This window comes from Mytilus edulis, unplaced genomic scaffold, assembly GCF_963676685.1.
Source record: "Mytilus edulis unplaced genomic scaffold, xbMytEdul2.2 SCAFFOLD_1038, whole genome shotgun sequence".
Classification (NCBI taxonomy): Eukaryota; Metazoa; Mollusca; class Bivalvia; order Mytilida; family Mytilidae; genus Mytilus; species Mytilus edulis.
The window spans coordinates 15,812-28,080 of record NW_027268960.1 but is presented as its reverse complement, the minus strand read 5'-3'; the positions used below and the strand labels follow the sequence as shown (position 1 = coordinate 28,080).

Sequence of the window (12,269 nt, the reverse complement as noted above, 5' to 3'; positions counted from 1 at the left end):
GTCAGGAGCCGCTATTGTCAGGACTGTGAACACCAAGGTGAACTCAAGCTGGTTTATTATTAAAGGAAAATGAATTTAAGGGGGAAGAAATGTGATGAAATTCCTCAGCAAATCTAGACTATGATCTACTTATTAAAGTCAATTTGTTTGTACTTCAATTTTTTTCTCCTATTTTAAAGATTTTAATTTCTATCGATCATTAATATGAAATGTTAAGTGTTGTATAGTACAGTGTATGTGTAGGCTGTTCTATTTATAGATCTGTGTTGTTAGTCACTCACATGTTAAATTATTTTGTTGGCTCTTTAACTAAGGTAGACAGTGCAATATGATCACTTATATTTATATGATATTGGGAAGAGGAGGTGGTCAAATGTTTTCTCCGTGAAATGGATTTTAATTTTGGATTATTAATTATTTGACTTTTGAAACTAATTATCAACGTGAATTTGTTATGATTGAATGTTTAGTGTAATGTTCTGAAAGTGATTTATTTGAGAATTTTTCTTCTATACTGGATATATAATTTGGGTTAAATACCTGGATAAAATAAACATTACAATATAAACAAATCAAAATATTTGAAGTGACGGTGTGGAAAAATTGAATTTGTACATTATATAATGTTATAATATGAAGGACAGGTGCAGATCTCATAGTCCAAGTCAAATTCTTCAACAAGGAGAAACTGTCAACATGCAGGTTTGTAATCGCTATTTGATCAAACATCTTTTCACTCTTTTGGTGACAAAATTTTCATAATATTTTTTGGGTATTTGTGATAAATATGGAGAAACTTGTCTTTGTCACTGACAGACAAGTTAAGGACATGTTCATAAATATTACAATGATAGGCAGGGGAAAATTTTCACATTCGCAATATTAAACTCTGGTTTAAAAACAAAAACTTTTTTGGTTTAAAAAAAGAATAAAAAAGTTATATATTTAAAAGAGCATATCAGTGAACTGACCTTAAACAGACCTAGGAATATTATTGGAAATGGTGATTTTATTTTATGAACTGAGGTAAATTTGGAAAAATTGCTCAGTCTTAGGTAATTTCTTCTGTGGTCAATATATCTAGTTACATAATTACTGATATATTCTCTGGTATATATAATTTAAAGCTACCTCTATAATTGGTGAGAAATTTAAGGTGAGCCAAAATACTATGAAAATGTTATATGACCCACTTCCTTCTACATGTACTGTCCTATTAGAGACAAGATTAGTAAACAAAATACTATAGTACTTTTATAGGTAATATAAAACATGTAAATTTTCTTTTTTAATTCTCAATCTAAAAACAGTTTTGAAAAAAAGATTAAAAAAAAAAATTGCACTGGCATAGCATCTTGGAAAATTACAGTTTTTCATGTAGCTTTTAATCATGAATTCATAATTTTGAATATTAACCAAAAAAGTTACTTAAAATGTTATGCTTAAAATATTTTTCTGTTGTAATAATGTTGTAACACCTTGTTAGCATTAATAAGTGTAGGGTGTTAACCAAAGTGTAGTGTTAAAATTGTATGTAATACATTTTTTGTAAACATTTCTATACATACTTGTAATGAAGTAAGGCGTTTTTACACATATTTTCAAACCATGATCGATAGACATAACCTTACTTGACAGTGGACTAGATAGACATGACCATACTAGACACTATCCTTGTTTTTCTGGTACAAACGTATTATCCGTATGACTTACTAATTTCAAGGCTGTCTTGAAAGAGAATTTTGAATGTTATTTGTGACATAAGCAGATGACCTTGTTTCAATAACACCTGATTAATAACGTACTTAAACTTTGTTAATGATTAGGTTCATTATGAATATTTTATAATCTGCCATAATCTGCTATAATCAATTTATGAAGATTTATGTACATTTCATCTTGCCAAACTGTTTAATGGTACTTATAATGACTGAAAAAGATTATTTAAAGTAAAAAGTATTAGAAAATATTTTTGGTATTTTTGTGGTGGGTTTATACTAACTAATCTTACTTGCATTTAATGTCCTTGTACTATGCACAGCATGGTGTTATGACATGGCAATTTCTGAAAGTACTTGCATATCGTTAAAATACTTGACATTTTTTACTTCAGGATTTGAAACAAATGATATATCAATCATCTGAACTCTTGGCTTTGAGATATTTGGTCCCATTTCTCTACAGTGGTCTATTTCCATCACAAAATACATTATATAAGTTGTTAATCCAAAAATCTTTTTTGGTGATGGACCCAAAAACCACAGCTTAAGTATTTTTGTGAAAACTAGCAAATGCATTAAGGAAAATTTACTATGTATGAATTTCTTTATCAAGGAGTAGCTTATTTAACCCACACCAATAGAGATTTTATACTGAAGTCCTCGATGAAGCGTGTTTAATATTGTGGGCTATGCTGTAAAGGAAGCTGAAAAGGCATGATGAAGATAATCTATATTTTAAGACTGAAAAGTCAGATAGGATGTTGGTTGTTAGGTGTGATAAATTTATTTTTTTCTAACAGTTATCAAAATTTTAAAGCATTAAAAATAAATTCTAATCAGTTAAGACCAGACATAATTTATACAAAATAGACTGATTCATTTGAAAACCAAACCCTTGCTAAGTTAAGTGCTCACAAAGGCACATCTTGGTTTACCACTAAAGGAAAGGTGTCACTCTTTACGTAATACATTTATCGATGCATGATTCGTGTAACATTGAAATGTCATAGTGAATTTTAATATGCATGAAAAGATGTCAAAAAGATTGAATTTCTAAACATGAACCTAAATATAGAAGCACTTAGGTGTTCGTTACCCTATTGCAAACTCTTAAGTTTCCAGACACCCGTGGTATTACCCTGGTGGTATTGACCTGACCGAGTTAAAGGGACAATAGTAGTGGCCTACTAGTGGGGGATATTTTATAAGTTTCGGCAAGGCTATAAGTTCTGGCTACTCAAGATAGATAGGTGGTTTACCTTTACCTATGTAAATAACTTATGTCTTGAGGTGACATGAAATGATTTATACTTCCAAACTAAATTTTTACGTCACTTAACATCGGTATCGTGTGTATTTACTACCACTGTTTCTCACCTGGACAAACATACCTGTGTACATTTACTTATTGAACCAATTAACTTTTGATTTTGGGGTTAATAAAAAGATAATTAACGAAGATCAATATTTTATTAGGTCTTACTTGACCAAGGGGCAGTTGGTTTGTTTGTGACAAGTGCACTTGAGAGTGACCAATTTGTATCAACAAATGTGTGACGTAGAGTTGACATAGGATCATACGTAAACAAACAAATAATATATAACATTTGAACATGATATTGAAATATTTATTTTCTATAATTGTTGTCCCCCTCTTAAGAATAAGTTTGAAACTACACAATGAGTATCTTAACTTATAAAGAACTTTGTTTGTCATTCTTACAGGCACTATAAAATAACAGAGAGGATTGAACTCTTTATCACCTCATTCTAAAATCGAATAAAATTCAATTTTTACTATTAATTTATCATGTATTTTCAAAGAGGTTTAAACAGTTTTGAGACCAAGAATTATTAAATGAAAGAAAGAAATGAGTCACAGGCCTTAAGAAATATTCCTGGAGCAGATGTAAACATTGTTGTACACATTATCTGGTGAATCATTGCATTTGGATGACAGTATTTTGTCTGAACTCTTCCGACATTAACATGACAAGATGTATCTATATACCTTATTGTTTTCTACTCAAGTTAATTAAAGGCACTTGTGGCTGCTTTCCAAACCAGAACAATAAAGTCACAGTAACTTAAGGACTTACAGACATATATAATAAACCTCACACAGAACAAAGGTCTCATCAATATATCGCATACAATAGTACAAATTTTGAGTACAATAGTAGCCAGGTTAAACACAGATTAGATATAACCATATCTTAAATGAAGAATTTACTTTTTTGAAGTACCAGCAGTTGTATTGTTTGTATCCACATCTTTTTTAAGCATAAAATTTGCTATGTTAACATAAAATGTCCTTAGTATTAGAAGTAAACGCTCTGATTATCACTAGTGTGTGTCTCTTGGTGACTGACATGATAATCTTTTCACCATGGGCTATTCTTTAAAAACAATAGAATGTGACAAAGTTTTCTTTTTTCTGTGACAGTGTTTTATCATTGGCTTTAAATTTTCTGTGAATGAACTTTAAACAGACTAGCTGATTATAAATAGGTTTTTGCGGTTGGTTTGAGATCTTTCTGATACATTTGTATTGGGGTAATGAGTTGTAAAAGTTACGAAATAAACCCTTTTGCTCAGACTTTGCACCTGAGATAAGATTTCTTTAAAAGATAATGTTGTTAGATCTTTGATCAAAATATTTTGTATCGTTTGTTTTGTTTCTGATTAAAATTTTAATTGAACTGTTGCATAAACAATTTAGCCTTCAGTGGCGTCTTTAAAAGTAACAAAAACAACCAAAGAAGTAAGACCTATTTACGGGCTAAGGTTTAGTGCATATGAAGAAAAAGAAAGAATACAGACTAAACCTTAGGACAATTTAGAGCTAGACCTCTAATTTAATCACTTGTCTAATGTTGCAAACTATATCTTGACCTCTAGGTGTCCTAATGTATTCATGCACACTACATAGTGTTGTTTGGACTAATATGATATTTGGATATAAAGGTGCAGATTTATATACATGTCTTTTTTTCTACTTTGATGGATATAATTTAAATTTTGTCTTAACAAGTTAGTTGTCAGTTGATATAACAACGCTGGGTAGTAATTTGTGGAGATTAATATTATGATGACACAAAAATTATATTTGATATTCTGCCATTTTCATCCAAGTTTCATAATGTGGGAATATCAACTGATAAGATATATGGTTAGTTCTTGTCATTTGTGCTTACTAAGCAGTTTTCTTGAAAACTGATAGACACTTTACTAGAGAACCTTTTGCTCTATCCCTCAAAACGTTGATGTTGGTTTGAAAGAATATGTACCTGGTATGAGATATGGTGTACTTGATTTCCATTCTATTTGATGATGAATATTGTAGGGTTTTTGGCACAAACTGTCTCTTCATTAATGGTGCGTTTGATTGGCTAACCATCTGATGATGTATATAGAGTCATGTCTTGTATCTGTTTTTATGGTTGATTTCCATCTCTAGATCCCTCCAGATAGTTATCTACTAAATCACTGGCAATAGAAACAAGGCAAATTGAAAACAATTAGCACTAAATATATTTTTTCATTCATTTGAAGAAATAAATGGCTGTTTCATTAGGCTTTTGAGTCTGTTTTATGCAAGGATATAGCTTTGAGATGTTTATCTGTATAATAGTAGAATCACTGAACATTATTAAGTATGAATATCTTGAACTGTTTATCTTTAGCTATTATAATAAGCCATTTATAAGGAAATTAGTTCAAAATGATAAGCATCAGGCTTTTCTGAGTGTATACAAAATGGTGCTTCTTTGACTTAAGAAGAGTTTTATTCAAAAGAGTTTATTCTTTTAATTTCCAGAGGCAGACATATTTTGGACAATTTTAATTTTCTTGGCTCTGATTTAGATATTCTACAAAGATCAAATTTACAAGGCAAGGGTACATTTGTCATAATTTTCTTTTACTCATCAACTTTTCTAAAATTTCACACTATTTGGATTTTACATATAAGACAGCATACAATTTCCATTTAAACTAAAGCTAATACTGCAATATTTATAGTGGTACCAGTTTTGTGTGCTAGATGCACATAATATTAAACATATGGCTATTTGACCTAACTCATTTATGTTTTTTTAGATTGAAAATATTGAATGTCAGAAGTCGATACATATTTGGAGCATTATAGAAAATACTTTGTTTGTCTACAGTTTTGACACCTCCTGCAAACCCACTGGGCACAGTACCTTTTATAGCTAAGCTCCAGAAATGTGTGAAGAGATGAAAAACAAATTTGAAAGGCATCTTATTTAATATTTATCCAAGTGATCCCCCATATGATAAATATTATTTAATTACTTTGTCTGTGGTGTGTAATACATTTAACACCTTAAGATGTACTTCTTATTAAAATCCTTGCCCCTGGGGCCCAGCCATATGGTGTGTAGGTACTTCAGTAGCTTGCAAATTAATTACTTTAGACTGCTTCTTATGATGACAAAAGTAGTCAGATGTTTTTTGTTAAGGATAAACAATTTCAATAACGTATCTTTATGTTTTCCATTTAATTTTTGTTTTAGTTTTCAATTTGTGCTTATATCAGGATTTAAAGATAATAAATTTGTCTTTCATGTATTGTTTATTTATTTTCTCTCTCTCAAGTTGCTCTCTTTTCAAAGTTTGACTGTCAGAAATTGAGATATAAGAATTTTTGAATTCGGATAAATCCTTTAGCTACTGTTTTGATTATTTTGTAACAGTGAAAAATAAATGTAAATACTATATATCTATCAGTCTGAAAGATTGTATGAGTAAGTTATCTCAAGACACTTTATGAACTCATCCTTTAATTATTGCTTCTATAGAAGATTTGATGTAATATTTTTACACTGACCTGAAAACAAGCATTCGTTTTATGAATAAGCTTACTTTTTTATCAGTAAAAAAATCAATCCAAGTTGATTCATAGATTTTATGAATGAAACATAGATATTTATAGATAAACAATATGATTTACAAAGATCAGAGGTTGGGACCTGCTGGGGAAGAAAATAAAACGTTTATCTAAACTCCTCAAGATGGTGGGTGCAGGAGTGTGGTACCGCTTTATGATTTGTCATTAATTTAGGAACATAACCAGCTCACAGGAAGCACCAGTAATGATTATATAAAAATAAATATTTATCTGTAACGATGATAAAGACAGCTGCTGTGCAGAAATTTATGATGAAGATGGTCTTCGGCTGTATCTTGTCAGACGTCAGGTGTTCTATGCTTGTAGGAAAAAGTATGTACATCTTTGATTGATCTATGACTGTTTTATAGATTGATTGAATTAAGTCTGACTAAAGAGTTGGAGTTCCATCAGATGTCATGTTGTCTCTCAGAAACTTTGTCCAATAAAAGATAATATTGCATGAGTGTTGAAAACCAAAGTACTCCCAAAGTGTGCCAAATCTAACTAAGGTCAATCATCTATGCCTGAGGGTAGAAAAACGTTTTTGGAGTTTGAATGATTCCACATTTTATTAACAACCAAAGAAGGTAAACATGAGAATACATTTTCCATCAGTTCATTGGCGGATCCAAGGGGGGGGGGGGGGGGGGGGGGGGTTCCGTGGGTTGAAACCCCCCTTTTTTTTGCCGACCAATGCATTTGAATGGGAACATATAGTTGGAACCCCTCCTTAGTCCTGGGTTGGGAACCCCCTTTTTTAAATGGCTGGATCCGGCACTGCAGTTTTTAGCTTACTCTAAACCAACTAATTTTTGTGACTTGCAAGTAAAAAATATTACAAATATAAATTGTTGCGAAAATGTAAAACTTGGATTTTTCCTTACTTTGCTACATAAAAGTAAATTTGGGAATCACAAAAATTCAAATTGGCTAGTAAGTGTTTTATGTGAAATAAGGCATAGGTGAAAATAAGTTGGTTTACAGTAATTTTAAAGGCTGATTATCAATTTTGATACAATCAGTATATCATGCATGGATTTGAAAGTTATCATTTGAATAATGCATGAAATTTATGTTATGATATTAGAGAAATCTCTAAGAGACTGTCTAACATAGACATCAGAACAGATAAGGTTAATCTGTTTGTTCTGTAGTATTAATAAAGACTCCCTAGGGATTTAGAACATTGAAGCTGTATTGTCAGTGAAAGTGACCCATTAGGTAACTGTATGGATTCCATATTAATACTTTGATCTCCGTGGGTCATAATGACCATATGGGATGGAAAGGTCAGTTTTAATGAGTATTGATGAAATGTAGCTGGAATTGTACATTTGCAAGAAAGAATTTGGTAAGGTCTTTCTGGAAGTTTTATTATTATCCTTCAAAGAAGGTAGACTCAAATTCTTCACTAATATTTGTGTTAATAGTTAAGTATAACAAAATCTACACAATTTGAAGAAAAAGATTTTAGGGTTAAACTTTGTTTTATTTGAGAATGTTTATATCTGAAATTAAAATTTAGTTGGATAATTTGTTCTCAATTTTAATCTTGAGAAGATGCTGTCTTGATGGTTTATTGTGGAATGTGTGTCCTAGTTTAACCCAAGTCCTCTGTCCAGGACAGTTATCAAGGACAGTTAAATGTTTTATTTACTTTAAAGGTTCTCAATATATATATACTTATCTAATATAAATATCAAATTGTTTGGCCATGAACTGAAAACATGCAAACACTAGTTGATTTATTCAGTTTTGAGAACATTAGAAATTTGTGATGCAAGATATTCAGTTCTTCCATGTCAAATTTGTGTGTTCTGTCTTTTTAAACACTGACGAAACATTTGCATAATTCTGATTTATTTTTAAAAAAAAGACATGATAGATACATGGCTAATAAATATGTTGAGAACATTGTTATAATAAATAATCATATGTTAGTCAGCCTTTAACAACTTATAGTTGGGGAATTGTAGTAATAAAAACTTTTTTTTATATTAGATACACCCAGTCATGTTTGAGTGTCAATATATATTTTTTGTTTCACAGAAAAAGGTCTTCAATCATAAAAAAAATATGGAATTTTTACATAATGCAATAACTAAAAGTATGCCAGGAACCATTCACTTTCCCCTTTTTACAAATGTTGATAGACTGAAAGTCTGTTTACCTTTTATGGATTTTCTGTTATGTTATTCCAAAGCTATTGTCAAATATAGGGAAATATTTTATATTTTGTTTAATATTTAAGTTTGCCAACAACAAATACTTGATAACTTTTTTTCAAATATTGACTACACTTTATATATTAAACACGACTGGTTGGGACAGGCCTTTCCACATGCTTATCATGTTCTTATAGCACAGTTTTAATGACATTATTACTAAGTGTCATTTTAATGTTTGATTTATTAATCTGTTGTGTCATCTTTTTATAACTATGTCATAAAAACATAAAAATTGTGTGTTATTTATAGTATTTACAATTAATGAAAGTATTCAATATATGTAAGAGGCTTGCCCAAAATTATCTTTCTATTACATTCCCTGCTGTCAATTAAAAAAGGGAAATCAAAATTAGAAATGGATATCTCAAAGAAATGTATTCAATTGTTTATTCATGTCAAAAGATAAACAAGGTACAAAATATTTCAAACTTCTGTAAGAAGATATTTCTGTAACATAAAAAATAAGATACATTAAATTACAAAATCTACTTCAATGCTATCTGTTTTGAAGTTAGGTAAAAAAGGAAAAGAAGCTAAAATTACATCTTTTATGTGTTTAAGTTGGCAGAGTTTCTAAATTCTAAAGTACAGGGAATTATTTGGGATGTAGAAAAGCAGATGATGTTAATTGCCTGCTCATCAAATTTAAACCTATATCCATTTTGAAGTTACAATTGTTCAATTAACATGTTTAATACTGAGCAGATGGGAAAGTAGACATTTTGAGGGTTGAATTATTTTCCAGATGGGTTAATATATTCACACAGATAAACTAAAAAGATTTATGATTGCAACTGTGCTTTAAGGTCAACCAATGGTTACAAATAAGAAGAATGCACTTATCCATTGAACCTCCCTAGCCATAATCTTTACCTACACCCCACTCTCAAAGCCAGAGTAGACTAGAAACACTGTGCTTATCCTTTAACCTCCCCAGTCCTAACTCTCTCCCTACACTCCCCCTTTTCCAAGACAAGAGAAGCTAACTAGAAAACAAATCTGTAGCAAAAACAAACTGACAACAGAGGTTACCATAATACTTCCATCCATGATAAATCATATCACAAAAATATGTTGCAGTAGAATATTGCTGTGGTTTTGCCTTTGCATATAAAATAGTTTGGTAATAGGATTAAATTGATCATGGTGAGTGACACTTTCATTTAATTATAGCTACAAAATCATAAAACATGCAACTGCATATTGATATCAACTTTATTATATAATTATGTAATGCATGCTAGCATTATGTTGTAAGTTAAATCCTATTATTTGAAATAATATTGACTATTTTGCAATTTCAGACAATACTTGCTAAAGCTGTCTATGACAACAAAGCAGAAACCCCAGATGAACTTGCCTTCAGACGAGGAGATGTTTTGTCTGTTATTGAGCAGGACACAGGTGGTCTGGAGGGCTGGTGGCTGTGCTCCTACAGAGGAAAACAAGGAATTGCTCCAGGGAACAGACTGCAACTTCTGACAGGGATGCAGGAATCAGACTACCAGTCTCCCATGACACAGAAACAGCTAAATAGACGAAGCTGGGACGTTACACCAAACAAGGTAACACTATAATACATATAGAAGACAAACTAAAAAAAAGCAAATGCACAAACCGTTCAAATGCTTTTGATAAGTGAATCAATTATATATTTCAAACAAAGGAAATCTTTGAGCAACTAAAAATATGTATTTGAAATAAAAGCAAAAAGATACAGACTTTTAATTTGATAAGGAAAAATGGAATGATAGATAAATGGAGTTATCTGAATAACATTGATACAAAATTACATCAGAATGCAGCAGAGGGGAACATTGCGTAATACATGTACATGCATGAGTACAAATATATTTTAAATGCAGGTGTGGGAAGATGATTAACAATAACAGATTTGCCACCCTGCAACAACACAAAATATTTAAAAATTGTTGAAATATATATTGAAATGAAAAATTGTGTACACCATGTTGTACAGATGTTCTTTATAAAAAGAATGAACAACATTAACAGATAGCCATAACAAAAACCTATTGAAAAAGAAATATGAAAAGTCAATATTTTTACTTGATATTTCATGTATTTATAAGTAAAGCCAATTTAACAAAGAAAAACACAAAAATGTTAAACAACTACAGGCAAAATGATATAAATGATATAAAAATGGAAAATCCAGCTGTAAACTAGAAGTTATTGCATGATTGCACAATTTACACATTAATTAATGTGGAATTTCAGTATCTTATGTAATTTACATAATCATCTTAGCTTTGATGTTAGTTTCCTGGAGGAAAAGATGTTCATTTCATGTGGTCTCTGCCATCTTTCTATAGCCGTGTAACACAACAGTTACAGTGATCAAAGGTTGAGAGAGAAAACAAATAACATTATTAAAATTATTTTCATCACTTATTGAATTCCTTTATGTACATTGAAAACTAAAGTTGAAAATATATGGCTTCTTAATCATACTGAAACAATTTTGAATGTGAAATTTCAATTAATAAGCAACTCAGAAAAAATTCCAATATATAGGTCTATCAAACTTTAGAAAAAAAGTAAAGCATTCTGTCAGATATCTGCTTTTTCATTTTCAGTTTTACTGTAAGAAATATAAAATAGTAATAACAGACTTTTTCACTAAATCAAGAGCAGACTTGAACTTCTGACACAAGAATAAAATTAATTCCTTCTGACAGTTTTTCCAATCATAAGGAAATAGTTTCCTCTATTTAAAAATTGTTAAGGGTCTGTTGAGTAAATTATCCAGATTTCATGCTCATCATGAGATGGATCTGAATTACTGGCCATCATTGTGCTTTGGTTTCACAGTTGGTGTGTGGGTAATTAGTGGTACTTTGATTAATTGAACTGGTGTCTCATTCTTTTTGCTGTTAGAAATATCTTTTAAAAGGTAAATCAACAAAGAATAGTTGACAGAAACGAAGTGACAACCATCAGTTAAGATAACATGCTAAAATTGATGTATATAAAAGGAAAATACATTTAATGTCTATTAGACCTCACTATTTCAAGACCAGTTACTCTTTCAAAAACATGATACAAGTTTCTTTTGGGTATCTTTCAAATCAAATTTTGGTTTAGTTTTGAAATTGTAAAAACAGGATAGTTGATTTGGATGTTATAAATTTATATTTGTTATGTCAGTTGCATTTTAGACCAAAATTTCAGTATTCATGTTATATAATTCAAAATAGTCTGACACATCATATATATCAGTGCATGCTACCATAAAAAGAGCTTTACTAAATAGGGAAAAATTACCCCCAGTGATGATATATTTGAATGCACAGAATGGTAAACTCACTAGATAACTTTGCATGACATTTTGTTTTCAATCTATATACAGTTCTAATTATTTTCAACTGATAGATTTAATGG

At 30.4% G+C, this 12,269-nt stretch overlaps 1 protein-coding gene across 1 annotated transcript; it reads left to right on the top strand.

Moving 5' to 3' along the window:
* The first annotated feature begins 342 nt into the window (after positions 1-342).
* LOC139509154 (breast cancer anti-estrogen resistance protein 1-like) lies at positions 343-10,848 on the top strand. The gene is made up of 2 exons (XM_071296094.1): positions 343-702; positions 10,172-10,848. Exons 1-2 carry the CDS (start codon positions 634-636, stop codon positions 10,442-10,444), a joined length of 342 nt encoding a protein of 113 aa, XP_071152195.1. The 5' UTR covers positions 343-633; the 3' UTR covers positions 10,445-10,848.
* Positions 10,849-12,269: the final 1,421 nt, after the last annotated feature.